Source organism: Saccostrea echinata, unplaced genomic scaffold (assembly GCF_033153115.1).
Source record: "Saccostrea echinata isolate AGI-Se365-2 ecotype Australia unplaced genomic scaffold, CSIRO_AGI_Sech_v1 ptg000033l, whole genome shotgun sequence".
Lineage (NCBI taxonomy): Eukaryota > Metazoa > Mollusca > Bivalvia > Ostreida > Ostreidae > Saccostrea > Saccostrea echinata.
In genome coordinates this window covers 34535657-34559199 of record NW_026889782.1, presented here as the reverse complement: position 1 = coordinate 34559199, position 23543 = coordinate 34535657, and the positions used below count along the sequence as shown (strand labels likewise).

At 34.6% G+C, this 23543-nt stretch overlaps 1 protein-coding gene across 3 annotated transcripts in view; it reads left to right on the top strand.

The window, feature by feature from the left end:
- The first annotated feature begins 396 nt into the window (after window positions 1-396).
- Window positions 397-23543, top strand: part of LOC133199226 (fibrinogen-like protein 1) — a 41396-nt gene continuing 18249 nt past the window's right edge. For all 3 annotated transcript variants that reach the window (XR_009722764.1, XR_009722765.1, XM_061335067.1), the window contains exons 1-3: window positions 397-1050; window positions 10689-10822; window positions 10960-11056. Coding sequence is in view for 1 of the 3 variants with exons in the window: in XM_061335067.1 (XP_061191051.1) it covers window positions 420-1050; window positions 10689-10822; window positions 10960-11056 (862 nt within the window). In the remaining 2 variants the exon portion in view is untranslated. The remainder of the gene's footprint in view (window positions 1051-10688; window positions 10823-10959; window positions 11057-23543) is intronic.

Genomic DNA, 23543 nt, shown 5'->3' with positions numbered 1-23543 from the left:
AGTGTTTCAATTGTCAGAGTACTTATGTTTTGTTATCTTTTCTCTTTCTACAGAAAACAGCAAAGTGTTTCAATTGTCAGAGTACTTATGTTTTATTATCTTTTCTCTTTCTACAGAAAACAGCAAAGTGTTTCAATTGTCATAGTACTTCTGGCCTTGTTATCATTTCTCATTTCGTCTAAAAACAACTTGATAATACCTCGGTATAACCAAAAATATTTTGTGAGATAAGTATGTTATCTTTTGGCCCAGTGTAATTAATTCCTTATACAGTTAAAACACCAAGTACTTTCAAGAATTCTGGGTTTTTTACATTTTGATTGAGGAAATCCCCAAACGTCTCTATATATACCGTATAAAATCTCTGATTGAGGCACACCATTGTTCTGTTTTGGTAGGTTCACGCCGAAATTGAAAAGATGATGTTTTCTATTCTTTCACTGCTTTTTATGTCAATATCACAAGTCAGAACGGGGTCAATGTTAACAGGTACTAACGATCCGAATTCTACGGCTTTGATCAATGAAAGACGTGACATTAAGGAAATCGACGTTCTTCGACAGATCATCAACCAGGAAACTCTCATCCGTTTAGCCGTTGTCAAGGATGTTAAGGCAGTAGTGGACGACATTAGTTCTGTGAAGCGAAGCATGGCGTTTAGAGAAACGAGGGTCTCCTCTCTTCAGCAGGCGCTAAATACATTGAAAAGACAAGTTGATTCCTTAATTCGGGAAAATACTTTAGCGCAGAGAGTAGAAACATTAAAAAGACAAGTTGATAATCTTATTAGAGAGAACAAGAGTTTAGTACAGAAGATAGAAAATTTGGAAAGACAGGTTGATACTCTAAGTCAGGATAATGCTTTACAGCGGACGGTAGATACATTGAAAACACAGGTTAATTCTTTGAGGCTGGAACAGAGAAAAGAAAACAGGAAGATTGCGATGAATTGTGAGACCAAGATTCAAGAAACTGAGCAAATGTTTAATAGAAAGATTGCTGAAATTTACGAACTTCTAAATAACAGAACAGTGCAAACCGTTAAGAAAGGTATCTCTCTCTCTCTCTCTCTCTCTCTCTCTCTCTCTCTCTCTCTCTCTCTCTCTCTCTCTGTGTGTGTGGGTGGGTGGGGGGGGGGTGTGGGGGTGTGTGTGGGTGTGTTATAATTATCATTATTATTATCGAGGTCTTCCTTCTTCACGGAAGACCTTATAGTGATTCTAGTGTTTATTATTATTATTATTATTATTATTATTATTATTATTATTTCTTTGACCTTTTCAAATTGCGATATCTCAAAAAGTACTCAATGATTTCCAGCCATTTTTTTTTTGTATGATGTGTTATCTCATGTCATTTTGAAATATTGAACAAATTTCTTCCAGTCAGGAATTATTAAGATTTTTCACTTTTTTCACTAAAAAACTAGTCCGTAAATTTTCTCAGAAACTGTTAAAGGTAGGAGTCTGAAATTTTCAGGTATGATAGAATGTGATTTGTAGATGTGTGATGAGAATTTAATGCGTCGTCGCCACTTCCGGTCGTCACAGGAAGTGATTTAAAAGAGTTTTTTTGTTTACTTTTTTGTTTTTCATTATTTTTTATGATATTGATAGGTTAAATAGAGAGTGTTATAAGAATGCTGAATATTTAATTTGTTTAAAAATTGGTTAACCCGACTCTAGATCTTTATTACTTGCTACTTTGATGCGATGGTCTTTGATAGCGTAATGGTAAGCGTTTGATAGCGTAATGGTGTCCGCCGCAGGCGAGTCGGATTTAATCCCCAGAATGTCCGAATTTTTTCACACTGTTGTTTGGGCTCAAATTTAAGATTTTATCTTTAAACGGGGGAGCTATGTCGTTCAACGTCGGAGCAATGTTGTTTGACTTCACAATAGGAGTGTGTCTTTTAACTTCTTCATAAAGAGTTTGAAGTTGAATTGTGCACTAATTAATGTGCATACATGCAATTGTGATTTGACAAAACAAGATAAATGTGAATGTAGATAGGTACCTATGCAATTGAATCACAGATTTGAGATTCGTCAAATTATATTTTGAAAGTAGAATTTATTATTTTCTCTTCTTGATTGAATAACAACTAGCAATTTCAGATGAGAGGGAAAAAGACTTCAAACATTTTAGTTCAGAGCAAGATCCGCTCAAAGCGACTTAGCGCATAAAGGTATGGTTAATTAATGATATACAATGTATTAACACAATAAAACACAAAAAAATCTGCATACTCGAAACAGTATGTGATAAAATATGCTTTCACGTAATACATCAGTAAATGTCAATCAATTTGTTATGCGTGTGTGGTGCTGACTCAGAGAGGAGGGGGGAGGGGGGAAACCAAATGCGTGAAATCAAGATAAAAAAAAACAAATCAGTGTAGATAGTCCTTAAATTGAAAAAAAAAATCTTATTTATCATAATTGTGTATTTTGTACAATTAAGTGTGAGAATCTCAAAGTTTATAAAATTTCACAGAAAGCTGTTTTTGGACATTGGTCTCCCCCCCCCCCCCTCCTTAAAATGATGTCTCGTATTTTTTTCCGTTCCAGTTTTGCAATATTTTCAAAATTTAAACGTTTAATTATATTTTATGTAAGGTGTTGCTGGGAATGCACAGCAGAACATGTTGTTTAGTGTGGAATCACACGGATTCACGGACGACCTTATAGTGATTCTACTGTTTCTTATTATTAGGGTCTTCCGTCTTCAGCGGAAGACCCTTCTATTATTCTTAGGTTTCTTTTTTAACCTTTATTATTAGGGTCTTCCGTCTTCAGCGGAAGACCCTTCTATTATTCTTAGGTTTCTATTTTACCTTTATTAGGGTCTACCGTCTTCTGCGGAAGACCCTTCTATTATTCTATTGTTGATTTTTCACTTTTCTTTTTAGGGTCTTCCGTCTTCAGCGGAAGACCCTTCTATTATTCTTCGGTTTCTTTTTTACATTTATTATTAGGGTCTTCCGTCTTCTGCGGAAGACCCTTCTATTATTCTATTGTTGATTTTTCACTTTTCTTTTTATTAGGGTCTTCCGTCTTCTCCGGAAGATCCTTCTATTATTCTATTGTTGATTTTTCACTTTTCTTATTATTAAGGTCTTCCGTCTCCAACGGAAGACCTTATTGTTTTTGTTCGGTTTCTTTTTCCCTATTATTAAGGTCTTCCGTCTCCAACGGAAGACCTTATTGTTTTCGTTCGGTTTCTTTTTCCCTATTATTATTATTATTCTTACCGATTTTGTGCACGTGAGTTCTCGGTAACGTCTTGACCGATTTTCATGAAACTTTCAGATCAGATAGGTATTGATCTGAACCTTATTGGAAATTTTTTTCGTTGATGACGTCACTTTCCATCTCGAGATATTTAGGATTTTCTGATTTTCAGAGGGTCGGCTTGTCCTGGAAACTCCTCCGAAACGACTTAAGATATTGAGGCAAGATTTTCAGTGAAGGTAGGGGAAGGTTTGTAGATTTGCAGGCAGGTGTCCAAATCTCTCTAGCGCAAAAGGCGCCGAAGCTCGGTAGGGCTCAAAAAATGTCTCAGAAACATCTCACAAAATTTTACACCTTTTCTTCCATATCTTCATACATGTTAATAATTTGTTAAAACATATAGAAGAAAAGTTGTGCAGAATGATACGATCTTTCATTTGATATCAAGAAAAAGGGGTTGACCCCTCAAATTAGGGGCTGAGAGGGGCCAAAAGTCTTTCATCTGTAACTCTTTAACGATCAATAATTTGTAATACATTACTGAAGCAAAGATGGTTATCTTAATAAATTACAGCAATATATGATAAGATTCTGATCATATGTTACGTAATAAGGGGTCACAAGGGGCCAGAATGCTAAATCTTTGACACTTTATATCTCGAAAAGGGAGAATATTTTGATAAGCAATACTGAACAAAAGATGGTCAGAATAATGTTCTAAGCAATATGCACTCCTTCAATTTTTGTCAAACGGCCCCAATAAGGACCTGGAGGGCTGGCCCCTAAATATTTCCATTCAGCATATCTCCACAACGAAAAGAAATGTCTGAATAGTTGTTGAACAAAAAGTCTTCAAAATCCCAAGACCTTTCATTTCATATCAAGAAAAAGGGGCTGATCCCTCAAATTAGGGGCTGAGAGGGGCCAAAAGTCTTTCATCTTTAACTCTTTAATGGTCAATAATTTGTAATACATTACTGAAGAAAAGATGATTATCTTAACGATTTACAACAATATATGATAAGATTCTGATCATATGTTACGTAATAAGGGTCACAAGGGGCCAGTATGCTAAATCTTTGACGCTTTATATCTCGAAAAGGGGGACTATTTTGATAAGCAATACTGAACAAAAGATGGTCAGAATAATGTTCTAAACAATATGCACCCTTTCAATTTTTGTCAAACGGTCCCATTAAGGAGTTGGGGGGGGGGGGTGGCCCCTAAATATTTCCATTTACCATATCTTCACAACAAAAAGAAATCACAGGACTTTTCAATTGATATCAAGAAAAAGGGGCTGACCCCTCAAACTAGGGGCTCAGAGGGGCCAAAGGCATGTCATCTATAGCTCTTTGATAATGTTATATAAATCAATAGAATGAAATCTAATTAGGGAAGTCTATATATTATTATCTTTTAACAAAGATCATAGTAAAGATCATGTCTCATCTTATCGAAAAAATCGGACGGAAGACCTACTCGTTGCTCGCAACGAGATCTCATCTAGTTATTATTATTATTATTATTACCGATTTTGTGCACGCAATTTCTCGGTAACGTCTCGGCCGATTTTCATAAAACTTTCAGATCTGATAGGTATTGATCTGAACCTTATTGGATTTTTTTTTTCGTTGATGACTTCACTTTCCATCTCGAGATATTTAGGATTTTCTGATTTTCAGAGGGTCGGCTTGTCCTGGAAACTCCTCCGAAACGACTTAAGATATTGATTCAATATTTTCAGTGAAGGTAGGGGAAGGTTTGTAGATTTGCAGGCAGGTGTCCAAATCTCTCTAGCGCAAAAGGCGCCAAAGCTCGGTAGGGCTCAGAAAATGTCTCAGAAACATCTCACAAAATTTAACACCTTTTCTTGCATATCTTCATACATGTTAGGAATTTGTTAAAACATATAAAAAAAAGTTGTGCAAAATGAGACGACCTTTCATTTGATATCAAGAAAAAGGGGCTGAACCCTCAAATTAGGGACTGAGAGGGTCCATAAATCTTTTATCTTTAACTCTTTAACGATCAATAATTTGTAATACATTACTGAAGCAAAAATGCTTATCTTAATGATTTACAACAATATATGATAAGATTCTGATCATATGTTACGTAATAAGGGGTCACAAGGGGCCAGAATGCTAAATCTTTGACGCTTTATATCTCGAAAAGGGAGAATATTTTGATAAGCAATACTGAACAAAAGATGGTCAGAATAATGTTCTAATCAATATGCACTCTTTCAATTTTTGTCAAACGGCTCCATTAAGGACCTCGAGGGGTGGCCCCTAAATATTTCCATTCAGCATATCTCCTCAATAAAAAGAAATCTCTGAATAGTTGTTGAACAAAAAGTCTTCAAAATCACAAGAGCTTTCATTTGATATCAAGAAAAAGGGGCTGACCCCTCAAATTAGGGCCTGAGAGGGGCCAAAAGTCTTTCATCTTTAACTCTGTAACAATCAATAATTTGTAATACATTACTGAAGCAAAGATGTTTATCTTAATGATTTACAACAATATATGATAAGATTCTGATCATATGTTACGTAATAAGGGGTCACAAGGGGCCAGAATGCTAAATCTTTGACGCTTTATATCTCGAAAAGGGGAAATATTTTGATAAGCAATACAGAACAAAAGATGGTCAGAATAATGTTCTAAACAATATGCACCCTTTCAGTTTTTGTCAAACGGCCCCTTTTAAGGACTTGGAGGGGTGACCCCTAAATATTTCCATTCAACATATCTCCACAACAAAAGGAAATCTCTGAATCTTTCTTGAACATAACGTTTTAAAAATCACAACACCATTCAACTGATATCAAAAAAGGGGCTGACCACTCAAATTAGGGGTTCAGAAGGGCCAAAAGCATGTCATCTATAGCTCTTTGAAAATGTTATATAAATCAAAAGAATGGAATCTAATTAGGGAAGTCTATTTATTATTTTCCTTCCACAAAGATCATAGTCAAAATCATATCCCATCTTATCGAAAAATCGGACGGAAGACCTACTCGTTGCTCGCAACGAGATCTCATCTAGTTATTATTAAGGGTCCTCCGTCTTCTGCGGAAGACCCTTCTATTATTCTATTGTTGATTTTTCACTTTTCTTATTATTAGGGTCTTCCGTCTTCAGCGGAAGACCCTTCTATTATTCTATTGTTTCTTTTTCACTTTTATTAGGATCTTCCGTCTCCAACGGAAGACCCTTCTATTATTGTATTGTTTCTTTTTCACTTTTATTATTATTAGGGTCTTCCGTCTTCAGCGGAAGACCCTTCTATTATTGTATTGTTTCTTTTTCTTCTTCTTATTTTTTTTTTCCTACACCGGTATCTCAGTAACGGTTCGGTGGATTTTTATGAAACTTTCGGAGATGATAGGGAACGATGTTCCCTCGGGACTTTTTTTCCATTTTTGATGATTTCACTTCCGGTCGCGAAATATGACGTATTTTTGACGTTTTTCTGCAATTCCGGTCTGTCCTACTCCGAAGAAACTGCGCAAAATAGAAATTTGAAATTTTCAGGAATGATAGAATTGTGACCTTGACATGTGCACCTGACTTTTGAAATTTTAAGAAGATGTTTGAATTTTTCAAATTTTAAAGTTAAATTTTTCAAAAAAAAAATTTAATCGAATTTTGAAATTTTTTATATTGTAAAATAGATCTTAGCGAGAACTTTCCAAAAATGTATTTGTTTTGCATGTGAGTACATTAATAAACAATATATAAGCTCAGGTGTGTTAGGTCACTTGAGTGCAAGTGTACTTTAAGGATTTTTCTTTAAAAAATCATTACTCTTTTATTTCTTGACCGATTTTAAAACTTTTTACACCGTCAAATAGATCTTTATGAGACCTTTCCAACAGTATATTTGGTTTTATTGTAAGTGCACTAATAAAGAAAATATGAGCTCAGGTAAGTTAGCCTTTTGTTTTGACAGGACATGTCAAAATCATTGTCAAGGACACTTGCGTATGACCGTACTCTTTGATCTTTGGCAGATATCCTTTGATTTCTTTTAAAAAGCATTACTCTTTTATTTCTTGACCGATTTTAGAACTTTATACACCATCAAATAGATCTTTACGAGACCTTTCCAACAATGTATTTCTTTTGTTTGTAAATGCACTAATAAAGAAAATATGAGCTCAGGTATGTTAGCGTTTTTTTGACAGGACATGTCAAACTCATTATCAAGGACACTTGTGGATGACCGTACTCTTTCATCTTTGGCGGATATCCTTTTATTTTAAAAAAAATCTTTACTCTTTTATTTCTTGACCGATTTTACAACTTTTTACACTTTCTGATTGGTCTTCCTGTGACCTTTCTTATAGTATATTTGTTTTGATTTTAGGTGAAATTTTAAAGAAAATATGAGCTCAGGTGTGTTAGAGAATTTTGACGGCCCATGTATAAGTTATCGATTTTCTTCAGCGACGTTTAATACACAGTGACCTAGAAGAAAGCAAGGACATTCAATTAAGTCTGAAATAGTGATTTCATAATGTACCTGTGATTATGAAAATTTGTGTATTCAATTTAAATCATTGAAAGTTTTGAATACTGTAATTTCAAATTTTAAAACCTGTAAAATCGTAAGATTTTGATATATCCTCTAATGTTGAAAGCGGTAAGCTCCTACTTGATGAATTTTTATTACAGCATTTAAAACTTCAAAAATTTTCAAATTTGGAATAATTTAAAAGCCTTAAAATATGAAATCAAGGACATCTAAAATAATGAGAACATGAATGAGAGTGATTTGGAGTCTATTGGAGGTCAAAAAGAGTGAAATTTAAACGATTTAAATTTTTTAAAAAAATTCAAAACTGCTTCCAAAGATGGAGAACATCTACAATGAGGTGTAATCTCTCAAAGGTCAAAGAAAGTAAAATTTTATCGATTTAAGTTTTTTCAAAAAATTTAAACTGAATCCAAATGTTAAAACAAGGACTGTCTCTGTATTTTGAAAGATGTAGAACATCAAACAATGTGTTTTGAATCTCTAAAAGGTCAAATAAGGTGAATTTTAAACGATTTAAATTTTTCAAAAAATTTAAATTGAATTCAAATGTTAAAACAAGGACTATTTCTATATCTTGAAAGATGGAGAACATCATACAATGTGTTTTGAAATCTCTCAAAGGTCAAATAGACTGAGATTTAAACGATTTAAATTTTTCAAAAAATTTAAATTGAATCCAAACGTTAAAACAAGGACTATCTCTGTATTTTGAAAGATGGAAAACATCACACAATGTGTTTTAAAATCTCTCAAAGGTCAAATAGGGTGAAATTTAAACGATTTAAATTTTTCAAAAAATTTAAATTCCTTCCACAAACATAAAAAACGCAACAAATGATTTCCTCTTCCTTCAAAATATGTAAGTTGACTTTTGTTTAATATTTCAGTGCAATTTAAATTTTTTGAAAAATTAAATCGTTTAAATCTCACTCTTTTTTTTGAAAATCACTTCCGGTCGGGAGTTATCTCCCTTTTGTCAAAATTTAGAGGACCTCCTTGTCTGCGATGGAACTCAAAAACGGCTTAAGTTAGAGCGCTGAAATTTTCAGTGATGATAGAGGACATGTTGCCATTTTGCACCTGGGTTTGGATATTTTCTGGAAGTGCTGAATGTGGAAGCTCGGTAGGGGTCAAAATTTAGGATTTGTTCTCACAATTGCTTGGCAACAATAAACGACTGAAGTCTGAAACTTTCAGGACTGAGAGTTGCTTCCGGTGGTGGCACGAAGTGATGCAAAAAAGTTAATGGTTAGCACGTTGGATTTTCACGCTGACGACCAGGGTTAAATCTCCAGAATTTCTTTTATCACTTTTTCAGCTTGAATTTTCGTTTTTATTTTCAGAATCGGACGGAAGACCTCTCATTGCTTGCAATGAGTTTCTAGTTATTATTATCATTATTATTTTTCATTTTTTTTTTTACCTTTTCAAATCGCGATATATAAAAAACTACTCAATCATTTTCAGCCAAATTTTCAGGAATGATGTGTTACATGTATCTCATGCCATTTTCAAATATTGAAAAAGTTTGGAAAAAAGTTACTTCCGGTCAGGAATTATTACGATTTTTCAATTTTTCCACTAAAAATCTAGTCCGTGAATGTTCTCAGAAACTGTTAAAGGTAGGAGTGTGAAACTTTCAGGTATGATAGAATGTCGTTTTTTTGATGTGTGATGTAAACATTTCGTGTGTCGTTGTCACTTCCGGTTCGTCCGGAAGTGATTTAAAAAGGGTATTTTTTTAACTTTTTTGTTTTTCACTATTTTTTTATGATATTGATAGGTTAAATAAAAAGTCTTACAAGAATGCTAAATATGTAATTTGTTTAAAAATTGATTAACCTATACTCTAAATATTTATCATTTTTCAATTTTAAGCGATGGTGATTGATAGCGTAATGGTTAGCATGTTGAATTTTCACGTTGGCGATCCGGATTCAATCCAAAGAATATCCGAATTTTTTTCTCATTTTTTGGGGCTCAAATATAAGATTTTATCTTTGGGGGGGGGGGGGGCGCTATGTCGTTCGACGTCAGAGCAGCGGCGTTTGATGGCAACAATATCCGCGTGTCTTATTACTCCCTCATAAAGAGTTTCCAGTTGAATTTTGCACTAATTAATGTACATAGCTGCAATTGTGATATGACAAAACGAGGTAAACATGTTGGTACAAATGTTATGTAGCTAAATACCTATGCAATTGTATCACAAATTGGACATTCGCTGAATTGTATTTTGAAAGTAGAATTTGTTACTTTTTCATGTTGATTGAATAACATATAGCAATTTCAAATAAGAGAAAAATAAACTTCAATGATATTTAGTTCAGAGCAAGATCCGTAAGGGCTTAAAGCGGTTTAGCACATAAAAGTATGGTTAATTAATGATATGCAGTGCATATACAGAATAAAACTACTCGAAACATTAAGCGAAAAAATATCCTTTCACGTAATACATGGGTAAATTGTCAGTCAATTTCTTATGCGTGTGTGGTGCGGACTCGGAAGGGGGGGGGGGGTGTAACCAAATGCATGAAAATAGGTAGAATGAAACAAATCAGTGTACATTTTCCCTAAAATTAAAAAAAAAGTCTTATTTTATCATGATTTCATATACATGTATCTATTTGATACAATTAACTGTGACAATATCAAAGCTTTAAAAATTTCACAAAAAGACTTTCTGGACATAGCCTCCACCCCCCCCCCCCCCCCTCAAAATGATGTCTCGTATTTTTTACGTTCCAGTTTAATGCAAAGCATAACAAAAGTTGCTTTGTGGGGAATCACCTTCCCTGATGACAGAGAAGGGACGGAAGACCTTCTTGTTGCCATGGCAACAAGGTTTCTAGTTATCATTATCATTATGTGTCATTATTATTATTAGAATGTGTCATTCTTTCTTAAAGGTTCAAAAATGAAAACGGATTGCAAGGACCACTATCTACAAGGACAAACACGGTCTGGTTTATATAAAATTAGTCCCTTTCATATCGAGGTTAGCGTGTACTGTGATATGGAGACTGAAGGTGGAGGGTGGACAGTAAGATCTCTCTCTCTCTCTCTTTTTTTTTTTTTTTTTTTTTTTTTTTTTTTTGAAAATACAAGTAAAACAAAACAGAAAGATAAACAGAAGATCTTCAGACTACAAGATATTTATTTTCTATTGATAACTTGTAGGCAATCCAGAAACGGATGAGTGGATCCGTGAGTTTTGACAGAACGTGGGCCGAATACAAGAATGGGTTTGGGAACCCAAATGACTCCTACTGGATTGGTAAATCCTTATTTACAGTTGTTGTTATCTTAAGCAATGTCTACTTATTCACATCTGGGCATAATTCAATGAATTTTTTTTTTAAATAATTACATTTTTTTGCAATTAATATATTGTTAATTTTGTATGAATTTATTTACGATATCACAAAACATGAACATCTTATATTAACTGTGTCGATCCTCTACACTTCAGTATTGTAACAAATTTAATATTCATTAATGTGTAAATTGGGTTTAGTATGTTCCCCCAACGAAGTTTGGGAATATATTGTTAAGGTCTTCCGCTACAGGCGGAAGACCTTCTACTGATTCTGATGGTTAAGATTATTCTTATTATTCTTTTTTTTTTTTTCCCTAGACGCCAACTTTGAGACCTCATATCTTGCTCATTTCTCAATGGATTTTGCTCAAATTTCCAGGGTTTAAAGACGTTACAAAATTCTATCAGAATGCTGTCAAACATTTCAAAAACCCACTTCCGCTTTTGGGTTATCTCCCTTTAAATGAAAATTTAGTAGGCTTCATTTCCAGACAAAGGCTCAGAGACTACTGAAGCTGGAGTAGAAATTCTACCGAATTTAAATAACAGAAGCACTGAAGTTGTGCACATCGGTTTTTGTTTTTCAATTTCTGTATTCAAAATGGCGCTAGAGAGGGGTCAAAAATTAGAACGCCAAAAAGAGCGAAAATTTACACATATTTTACTTTTTATCTTCTAAACTAAAAATATTTTGATAAAACATGTAGAATAAAAGTTGTGCACAATTTTAAGGCCTTTCATTTGAGACCACTAAAAAGGGTCTGGCCCCTAAGATTAGGGATCTGGGGCCCTTTAAAGTTTTTGCTTTATAACTCAAAAACGGTAAATATTTCGAAATAGCTGCCGTAATTAAAGTTGTTATTTAACATCTTATTGATCTCAAGAAAATGTTATTTTGTTTGAGTCTTGTGTTCTAAATGAGCTAGAAGCATAACTCATATACAGGTAAGTGTTTTCATTCAGCAAATAAACAAGAGCTCTTCATGCGTGTAATTAAAATAAACTTACTATAAATAATAAACCTTGCTATATTAGATGCTTATATTCTTTAGAATCAGGTTTTTGAAGTATTTTGTGCTTTATTTCCAAATTATTTACTGACAACTTTCCCTTTTATTTCGTTTGTTTTCAAATTTGGATAAACCACTCTACTAAACAGGGAAAAAAAGATAACCTTTTCTTCTTATCATATAAAAACAAACAATAAAGTTAGAAAATAAAACAAAACTTTAAACATAGACTATTCACAGCCATTAAGTACACGCCTTTTACATTCACCTCATGTGTTTACAATTATGTAACCCCTCCCTCGATAGCGCGTGGCAAAGGAGGTCACCGAGGATCAATCGGCGTGTGAACCAGCGACCTAAGGTCATACACAAAACAAACCATAGAATGGCCATTCCAAATACATTTTAACTAAGTGATGAGTGGATAAATATGTTGAATCTTTCAGATTATTTCATATCTTTGATTAAGTCGCTAGTACATTTCAATTTATATTTTATTCGCTCAATTACAAGAAAGTTGCATATTTATTCTTATAAACATTGCATTGTTGAGATAATTGCGCGTTGTGGAAAATTACTTTAAAATCATTTCGAATCTTTCAGATGATTCCGTCTTACTGTTTAATTATCACTCGCTCGTTTTAATCAGCTAGTCTTAACTGCCTTTCACTTATTCACTTCAAATTCAATGCATTTTGAATGCCGAAAAGACCACTTTCTTTGCGTATTAAAGAAACAGTTTATTTATCTCTCTTATGTTATTATTTAACGAGTTGCTATTTCTTTCATGAACATTAAACAGGATGTATATAATTAAAAACGATAATTGTATGTAGAGGTCACATTTTTAATTGTCAGGAAAATCGAAAATAAAATTAAGTACTTTTGAGTTTGTATTATTTTCTTCCTAACTTACAATATTATAGCATACAAAATACTAGGTCCGACGCATGTAACTTAACCGCCTCAATATTTCACTTGTATTTGAAAATTCTATCGAGCGTCGAATGAATTTTACCCGTTAAAAAGTGTACCAAAAAAAAAAACCCTTCCTATGCAGTTTTCTTTGGGAATCAATTGGCTTAGATAGTCTACTCCGACATGTGTTGACAAAACTCACGCAATGAGAAGCCATACATTTCAAACTTGTGACCTCTTGGTCAGTGCATGTGAAGATTACGCATGGCAATTAGTGTCTGGAAAACGAAGTATGTTTTATAAGTGATTTGACAGGTTAAGATTTGTTCTCATTCCAAATTAAATACAAACACAAACCCTTTATTTTCTTTGTTATTTTATATCAGTTATATCAGATAGATTGTTTTAAAAACGTGTTGTTTAGGAAGATTAATCTTATGCATTTGTTTTATTTCATCTAATAAATTGAATTTAGCCATGACACAAATTATTGGTACATGCATGTAAGTACGCGTAAATGCGATTTAATTTGTTTATGCGGAAGAGCGCCCAAAATAAATACACTTCGAACTCTGGAATTTCCCTATTTTACTGTTTAAATCATAGGTCCACTCAGCTGACGAATTGTTTTAATAACGGTAATAAATTATATTCAAGTCCTGGCCAGCGATCGTTACGGTTGGTGACATTGCATATTAAACAGGTCGATACTAAGGTACTAAGATACTAATGGGTGTATATATTTTCACCTAATATGTTTTCATTGAGTGTTTTCATAAGAAGTAAATTTTTGGAGGATATCATGTTCTCCCTGATCACATCGATAGCGTGTAGAAACAGAGGTATATGAACACACGCTTTTGTGTACAAAGCAAACGTGTAAACCAAAAGGATGGGGAAAAAACGACGAAATAAAAACATTTCTCTATTAACTGAAATTATTGTCTTTATACAGATAAAAATAAATGATTATCCGCCTGAGAACATGTGAAAATTATACCCAAATACAATGTAACGAAGGATTTTCGGTTTAATCCCGAGTACACAATTATAGCAATGATGTGTACATGTACATGCAGAATACCTCTTTTTTTATCCTTCGTCCATGTGTTCCTCCTTAACGGAAAAAATTATCAGTAAATTATATTATACCGAACGAGGTTGAAAAATGCCGAACTTTATTTCTTAAAATTAACAGCAATTATCCGACTTTTCTCATATCACTGTAAAAATGCCGTAAAAACTAAAACCGTCTGGTTTGACTTTGTCAACGCGTTTTAGATCGGGTTTGAGATTTTTATTAAATGTCTGGAGTATTTCGCTTATTCTGCAAGTCCGTATAATGAAAGAAAACACTGACAGATTAAGAGGAGGTTTAGGGGCCTGCCCCCCACTGGCGGATTTAAGTGGGGCTTGGGGGCGCACGCCCCCCCCCCCCCTAAAATATTCAAAATATGACATGACTAATATTAATGATGCCATACTTTGGTTTTATAATTAATGGTCAATTAAAAAATGGTAATTTTATTTTATGACCAAGTATCGGTTTTCTTAAAAATCAAGTCTGAAAACCTTGCATTCCCTAGGCTATGAATATTATCTCATAATTATTCAGAGCGGAAAACGTCTCCCGATTTCGTTTGAAGGGTAGACAGCACTTGTCAATTTCCTATGATGATGCAAAGAAAAATACTGCAATATTTAAAGGCTGGTCGAAGGTAAATGACATTCGGCAAACCTCAGCTGATTCCGTCACCTTCATCCAGATGAGGTACGAATCGGCCGAGGTGTGCCGAGTGAGGTAAATAAATGAATTTAAAATCAGAAGGTCTACGTTACAAACTTATCCACTGATTGATGCATTTATTTATCAAATGGTGTAACTATGCAGTAATTTACTTACATAGATACAAGACTTTTTTTTAACGTCAGGATATAGGTTAGGATGGTCACAGAAGAGTGTAACTTCGACCACCTGGTTAATTTCGACTGTTCATAAATACCTTAAAATAATTTGTTTATAACCCATTATAGTGTACACACATCTATTTTATGCAGAAAGAAAATGCATTTTTCATATACAAATCAATGTTGATAATAATAGGTGAAATTTATTTCTTTACTGGAAAATTACATCCAAGAAGAAACTTTATCGCCCGAAAAATTACGGACGAGTATTTTTAAACCATTGCGGGGAATTATCAGTTTATCACCTCTAAAAATATCTTGTATATACAGAAAGACACAGTGGATATTCCTGGCGTGAAATTTATCAACTATGTTTAAATTTGCAACTTAAATTCATACCTTTTAAATTTATAGTATTTAGTTTTTACAAATAAAATGCAAATCAGCTGAACAGAAATCGGCCGAAGTTACCCTTTGCATGAATACGGCGTCAGCAGGTAACTCAGTTCGACCAATGAAAATGACGCAATGCTATTTGTTACCAGAAAAAAACTCATGACCACCATCCGTATAAAAAAACTTAAAAAGTATTAGGATAAGTATTATGTACAAGAATACTCCGTAGAAACTAGTTCTATAACCGTGAAAAAAAATCATCTGTTTTGTTTACATGCGGTTTAGATGCCTGCGCATATATATATTTGTAGCATGCCTTGACAAATCGGTAAATTAGTCTCTAGGCACCTGGTGCACTTAATGTCTTCAAATTAGGTACATTTTGAAAATTGCTTTTTTTTTCTTTTTGTCAGCATTTTTTCACAATCTTTTATGTTTTACAACAGAATAATTTAAATTAATATATATGTATTTTTTTAAATTAGAGATGACGCGAATAATTTCATTTATATTTGCACATCGATCGAAAATACCCCGTGTGCAGTTGAAGTTACCCAACACACATATCTTGTAAATCGAACACATTTATTTTATATCATGACGAATAATACACATAACACAATGTAATCTGAACAATAAAAGGTATTCCGAAGGAAAAATAATCCAGTAAATGTTGAGCGTAATACATGTAATAGGGAGTGACATACTTGAACAAAAGATTTAATAAATCAATTTATAATGTGGCTTTGGGCCCCTACCCTGACACAAAACTGGTCGGGCCCCCTTTTCAAGATTCCTGTTTCCGCCACTGAAAAAGAATGTGTTGTTCTCTTGGATATCGATATCTGAATTATGATTTATTTAAACACCTAGTCTAATATATCATGGGCGCCAATAATAGGACGATTATTTGTTTTTTAAAATAAAGTGGTTCTTACAGATGTTAAAAAAACCTTATAAACGGCTAAATAATTATTTAATTCATCTACAACAAATGTTAGTTTAGTTCTTTGCTTTCATAATCTAACTTTTTATAAATTAACACGAAAGTCGTGCGATCGTATACAAATACTCAGAAGCAATCTTTCCTATTTAATGAACGTATAGGTGAATAAATTTCCTCTCATCACTATACGTAAACCCCCATCCTCGAAATAAATAGAATGTTTTCCTTCGCAGTCGGTTGGTTTTACCAGGTACATGTCAGTACAAGTGAGGATGGAGCTTTATAGAAGCAGGTGATGAATTCCGAGAGAAAGGCACTGCCTATTTTATATACATGTACATTCTTAGGGACCTGGTTTTCTGAACCGATTTCACTGTTATTCAAAGACCTAGCTAGAAATTCTCTCTCTCTCTCTCTCTCTCTCTCTCTTTGAAATGCAGGCCCGTCGATTGTAAAAAAAAAAAAAGACAAAATAATTTCAATTTTTAATAAGTATCTCATCTCCCAAGCCAAAGACCCAAGTAAGCTTTTGCTGTTCATAATTCTTCATCTTTGTTTGCTATCTTGGTGTATATAAGCATTGTCGTTGTTGTTCTAAAGCTACTCGTAAATTTTTCTCATTTTTATCTTATCAAGAACCACTGGACCATAACAACGAAAATTAACACAGAATATTTTTGGTAAAGTTTTGTTCAAATGAAGGGTCACATCCTCTTTTAACGGATACATGTAGAAAAAATTAGATGGGGTCCAGGCGCAGATCAAGGAATTTTTTTCCACGGAGGGGGGGGGGGAGGGGAGGGGATCCCAATAAAAAAAAATATTTCAACCCAGAAATTTCTTGACGAGCCAAAAAAAAAAGAAACTCTTTTCCCAAACGTGAAAACCTATTTCGTGTGTGTGTTTGTGTGTGTGTATGGGGGAGGGGGGGGGCGTTGACTTTTAAAGCTTCATACCTAAGACTTTTCATACCATTTTAACACAGATCCGCGTTTTCGAGGAAGGGTCCGTGTTTTCTAAAGGGGGGGGGGGGGCATGGTCACTTTTACTTGTTAGCTCACCTGAGCTGAAAGCTCAAGTGAGCTTTTCTGATCACCCGTTGTCCGTCCGTCTGTCTGTCCGTCCGTCCGTCCGTCTGTAAACTTTTCACATTTTCAACTTCTTCTCAAGAACCACTGGGCCAATTTTAACCAAACTTGGTACAAAGTATTCTTGGGGGAAGGGGAGTTTAAAGTTTTAAAACAAAGGACCAAGTCCCCTTTGAAGGGGAGATAATCAAGAAAAGACAAAAATAGGGTGGGGTCATTAAAAAATCTTCTTCTCAAGAACCACTGGGCCAGAAAAGCTGAAACTTACGTGGAAGCATCCTGGGATAGTGAAAATTCTAAATTGTTAAAGTCATGACCCCCGGGGGTAGGACGAGGCCACAATAGGGAATCCAAGTTTTACATTGAAATATATAGGAAAAATCTTTAAAAATCTTCTTCTCAAGAACCACTGGGCCAGAAAAGCTGAAACTTATGTGGAAGCTTCCTGGGGTAGTGTAGATTCTAAATTGTTCAAATCATGACCCCGGGGGTAGGGCGAGGCCACAATAGGGAATACAAGTTTTACATTGAAATATATAGGAAAAATCTTTTAAAATCTTCTCAAGAACCACTGGACCAGAAAAACTGAAACTTATGTGGAAGCATCCTGGGGTAGTGTAGATTCTAAATTGTTCAAATCATGACCCCCGAGGGTAGGGCGAGGCCACGATAGGGAATACAAGTTTTACATTGAAATATATAGGAAAAATCTTTAAAAATCTTCTTCTCAAGAACCACTGAGCCAGAAAAGCTGAAACTGATTTGGAAGCATCCTGGGGTAGTGTAGATTCTAAATTGTTCAAATCATGACCCCCGGGGATAGAACTGGGCCACAATAGGAAATACAAGTTTTACTTAGAAATATATAGGAAAAATCTTTAAAAATCTTCTTCTCAAGAACCAATTAGTCAGAAAAGCTGAAACTTTTTTTGGAAGCATCCTGGGGTAGTGTAGATTCTAAATTGTTCAAATCATGACCCCCGGGGGTAGGGCGAGGCCACGATAGGGAATACAAGTTTTACATTGAAATATATAGGAAAAATCTTTAAAAATCTTCTTCTCAAGAACCACTGAGCCAGAAAAGCTGAAACTGATTTGGAAGCATCCTGGGGTAGTGTAGATTCTAAATTGTTCAAATCATGACCCCCGGGGATAGGGCTGGGCCACAATAGGAAATACAAGTTTTACTTAGAAATATATAGGAAAAATCTTTAAAAATCTTTTTCTCAAGAACCACTTCGCCAGAAAAGCTGAAACTTTTTTGGAAGCATCCTGGGGTAGTGTTAATTCTAAATTGTTCAAATCATGACCCCCGAGGGTAGGGCGAGGCCACAATAGGAAATACAAGTTTTACATTGAAATATATAGGGAAAATCTTTAAAAATCTTCTTCTCAAGAACCACTGAGCCAGAAAAGCTGAAACTTATGTGGAAGCATCCTGGGGTAGTGTAGATTCTAAATTATTCAAATCATGACCCCCGGGGGTAGGGTGAGGCCACAATAGGGAATACAAGTTTTACATTGAAATATATAGGGAAAATCTTTAAAAATCTTCTTCTCAAGAACCACTGAGCCAGAAAAGCTGAAACTTATGTGGAAGCATTCTCAAGTAGTGTAGACTCTAAATTGTTCAAATTATGACCCCGGGGATAGGGCGGGGCCACAATAGGGGGAATCTCAAGTTTTACATTGAAATATATAGGAAAAATCTTTAAAAATCTTCTCAAGAACCACTGGACCAGAAAAGCTGAAACTTATGTGGAAGCATCCTGGGGTAGTGTAGATTCTAAATTGTTCAAATCATGGCCCCTGGGGGTAGGGTGGGGCCACAGTAGGTATTACAAGGGGGGAAGTCTGGTAATGAACAGCATGGCCAAAGTTACTCAGGTGAGCGATGTGGCCCATGGGCCTCTTGTTTAGTATATACATTAAACTGCCCCCAACCCCCTCTAGATCCGCGCATGGGGTCATTTGAATATAGTATTCTCAAGAATCCCTGGACTAGAATGAGAAAATTACCAACATAGCATACATTCATTTTTTTTTTTCAAATATTGATTCCAGGGAGAAGGTTTGGGCCGGAAAGAGTGTTCATAATTTAACAAAGGAATTTATATATTCCCCCAAACGAAGTGTGTGGGTTTGGGGTGGGGGTGTTTTGAGTCTTTTGGAATCACACTGTCCGTCTGCCTAGCTGTCCGTCTGTACGTGATAGTTCGCCAAGGATATTATAACTTTGTTATGAAGAAACTGGAAGGTCATACTTGGTACAAAGATTACTAATGATCCGAAGGTGTGTCATGGTTTTGATCCAACATCATTCCAGCAAGTTCAAGGTCATTGGAAAAAATTAGCAAGTATCATACTTTATACAGAAATTGCTTATGACAAAATTAAAGGGTTTTACACGACTTTCATCCAAGGTCATTCCTGTAAGTTAAATGGTCACTGACAGAAAACTGTAAGATTACTGTATGTGTTATAACTTTTGAAGCTCAAACTTGGAACAAAGATTGCTTATGATCCACCGGTTTGAGATAACATAGTACTAGACTGGCAGAAGAAGTGGCAAAATTCGTGCCTGGATTATAAATTTATAAGGGGTTGGAGGAACACAGGAAACTTTTTCTCAGATTGCTTGAGATGGGTTTTCCTGACCTTGAACAAAGGTTTTTTCGGCAAGTTCAAGGTCACTGGCAGATAAATATTATTTTTTTCCACATGCTATAACTTTGTTATATAAAATCACTGGAAGCTTTTACTTGATACAGAGATTGCTTATGATCCAAGAATGTGTTTTGACCTTGATCCAAGGTCTTTCTGGCAAGTTCAAGGTCACTGACAGAAGAGTGCTTTATTCTTTTTCAGGTATATCTTTGTCATTGGGTATCACTGGAAGCTCATAATTTGTTCAAAGGTTGTTTTTGACCTTAACATAGGTCATTTAGGCAAGTTCAAGGTCACTGATATAATAAGTGTAAAATTCAAAAAGGTCTAGTCGCCCAAGTGGCGCAGTGGTAAGAGTGTCTGCTCTTGAGTCGTGGATTATGGAGTTAATCCTTACGTCGCAGGTTCGAATCCCACTGTGGGACGCAGAGACTGATCCTTCGGATGAGACCGTACAAACTGAGGTCCCGTCTGGCAGTAGGTGCTGACACGAAAAAGATCCCTCACTGCTAAATGGCCATGTGTGCCGAGTATAGGTCAAAATTTGCAGATCTCCATCGGCAAATGGTGGCGTCTCCATATGATTGAAAAATTCTCGAAAGGGACGTTAAACAACATACAAACAAATAAACAAAAAAGGTCTATACTTTTGTAATAGAAAAAATTGCATGCATTTGCATTTCACTGAAAAGATGATAAATATATCATCCAAAGTGTGTAATGGCCTTGACTTAAATTCGAGGTCACTTAGAATATGATGTTTTGGATGAATAGTCTGAAAGAATACGTGACTGTGATTTTTTTTATTGTCGGTGACATAAAGATGGTGTTTGCTCTTAACAAGCTGCAGAATGTGTCATGACGCAAAGTTATTTGGACAAGTTCAAGTTCACTGACAGGGGAATTTAACATTCCTTTACTGTCTTTCTACTGTTGAAACATTGAAAGTTGATGCCCCTTACAGGATTGTTTATAACCTTTAAATGTTGCATGACCTTGACTTAAGGTCGCTCTGTCCTGTCCGGAGCTCCGACGGAAGACCTATTCGTTGCATTGCAACGAGCTGGCTCTAGTTTTTACTCTGTTTCTTCTTCTAATTATTATTATTACTGATTTCTTTGCAGAAGACCTTATAGTGATTCTACTTTTTCTTATAAAGGTATTCCGTTTCAGACAGAAGACTTTATAGAGTTTGTACTGTTTATTATTATTATTTGTTTCCCTTTTCTGGTCGGCAGGATTTCTCAGAGATGGCTGGACGGATTTTCTTGAAATTTTCAGGGATGATAGAGAATGATAATACCCCCAATTGTTTTTCTTTCATTCAAAGCGTCAACTTCCGGTTATAAGAGAAAAACTACATAATTTGAGTATTGTACTTTCCCATAAATATCTCTTATACATACAGAATTTAAAATTTTTTTATATACATGTATTAGTCAGACTGAAAAAGTCGAGAGTATCGTCAAATATCTTTGTAAATTCCGGTTGCGCGTTTTTATGTCCTAAAAGTGAGAACTTGTCCGATTGATATCTTCAGCGTAGGCAAAACCATTTGGGTTAAGAGCGTCAATTGTCACTTCCGGTTGTCACAGAAAGTGATCAAAGAAATAAAAAAAAATTCAACTTTTTTTCTTTTCAAATGAATCTTGTATCATTTAATTGTATCTCTTTCACAGTTTCGATATGTGTTGGTTTCACCGGAAACAAAAACGGCAACTTCCGGTTATGAGAAAAACTACATAATTTGAGCATTTTACTTTCTCATAAATATATGTTATAGATAAAGTATTTGAAATAATTTATAGATATGTTAGCCAGACTGCAAATGTCTAGAGTGACGTCAAATATATTTGTAAAACTCACTTCCGGTTGTGTGTTTTCCTGTCCTCAAAATGAATTGTCCGAGTGAGATCTCTGGAATGGTAAGAAATTAAGACACCAAAGGTATAGGAGTAATAGATCTTGAGGAGTAGTCGAAGGGTTAAACGCGTCAGTCGTCACCTCCGGTCGAAACAGGAAGGGAAGTGATGAAAGAAATAGAAAGATTTAACTTTTCTTTTTCAACTTAAAACTTGCTTCACTTTATTGCATCTCTTTTGCTGTTTTGAAATGTGTTAGATTCCACCGGAATCAAAAACGTCAACTTCCGGTTCTAAGAGATAAACTGCGTTATTTCGATGTTTAAACTTCTCATAAATATCGTTTATAGATAAAATATTTTAAATGTTTAATATATGTTGTAGATACTACAAATGTCTAGAGAATCGTCAGAGATTTTTATTCAATTCACTACCGGTTGCGTTTTCCTGTCCTTTAAATTAGAATTTGTTCTCACAATGGATCGATAAAAGTAAACGACTGAAGTCTAGAACTTTCAGGACTGATAGTCAGTCTTCAATTAATTTGCATCGTGTAAAACCATGTGTCGTCATTACTTCCGGTCGTAACTGGAAGTGATGCAAAAAAAGTGAATTTTAAAGTTATTAGTTTCTACATAATCTTTAGGCTTATACCGACGTTAAAAAGGGCATACAACTGGGGGTAGTTTAATGGAAGACCTTCTTATTTCTTGTAATGAGTATCTAGTTATTATTCTTATTTTTTAGACAAATTTTGTGCACGCAATATCTCCAGAACTATTCAGTGGTTTTTTATCAAACTTTCAGGGGTAATGCGCTATAAAATGCCATTGTTACATTTGTAAAAAAACTGGAGAAACTTGCTTACTGTTCCAAGTTATGGACATTTTCCTGATTTTAAAATAAAATTTTATCCGCAACAGATCTAAAGAGCGACTAAAGATAAGAACTGGAAACTTATTGGAGAGCATAGAACATGACTTCTACTCAGCAATGTTAAGGAAGGAAATCGAAAATGCGATCTTAGTACATTATTAATAGGTATTGTTTTTAAAAATCATTGTAACAAATTAATTGTAAACATGTAGTAAAGGTAATATAGATATCCATAATGGATAGGTTTGAAGCTTACTCAATACCAGTTACAGCTGTGTGGTACCAGCTGTGTGGTATAAAAATAGAACTGCTCACCTGAATGTAGAAAATGAGGCTAGTGCAAGGACATACGCATGTTTTTGGAGAACAAATGATACATATTATAAAAATTTACATCGGATTCCCGAGAAGTGCTGGGAGCTACTTTGAGCTGTTTCGGAAATACACGTAACTTTGTCGAAAATGCTTATTATAGCTCAAAATTTCCACTTCGCTTAAATTCTGTCATGAATAAAAATAATGTTATGCCTACCAGAATCAGCTCCCAGCACTTTTCAAAATATACATGATATAAGCAATTGATATTCCACATTTCAGCTCAAACAGTCTAGTCTATATCCTTGCACTTTTGAGGTTAATCAGGTATAATCGTATCGTGTTATCAATATTTTTTACATATACTCTCTGTGTGCAGCTCAATAGCACCTAGATGAATTAATAATTTACATTATTGTTTTAAATAAATTATTTCCTTTTAATTTTATTGATTAGATT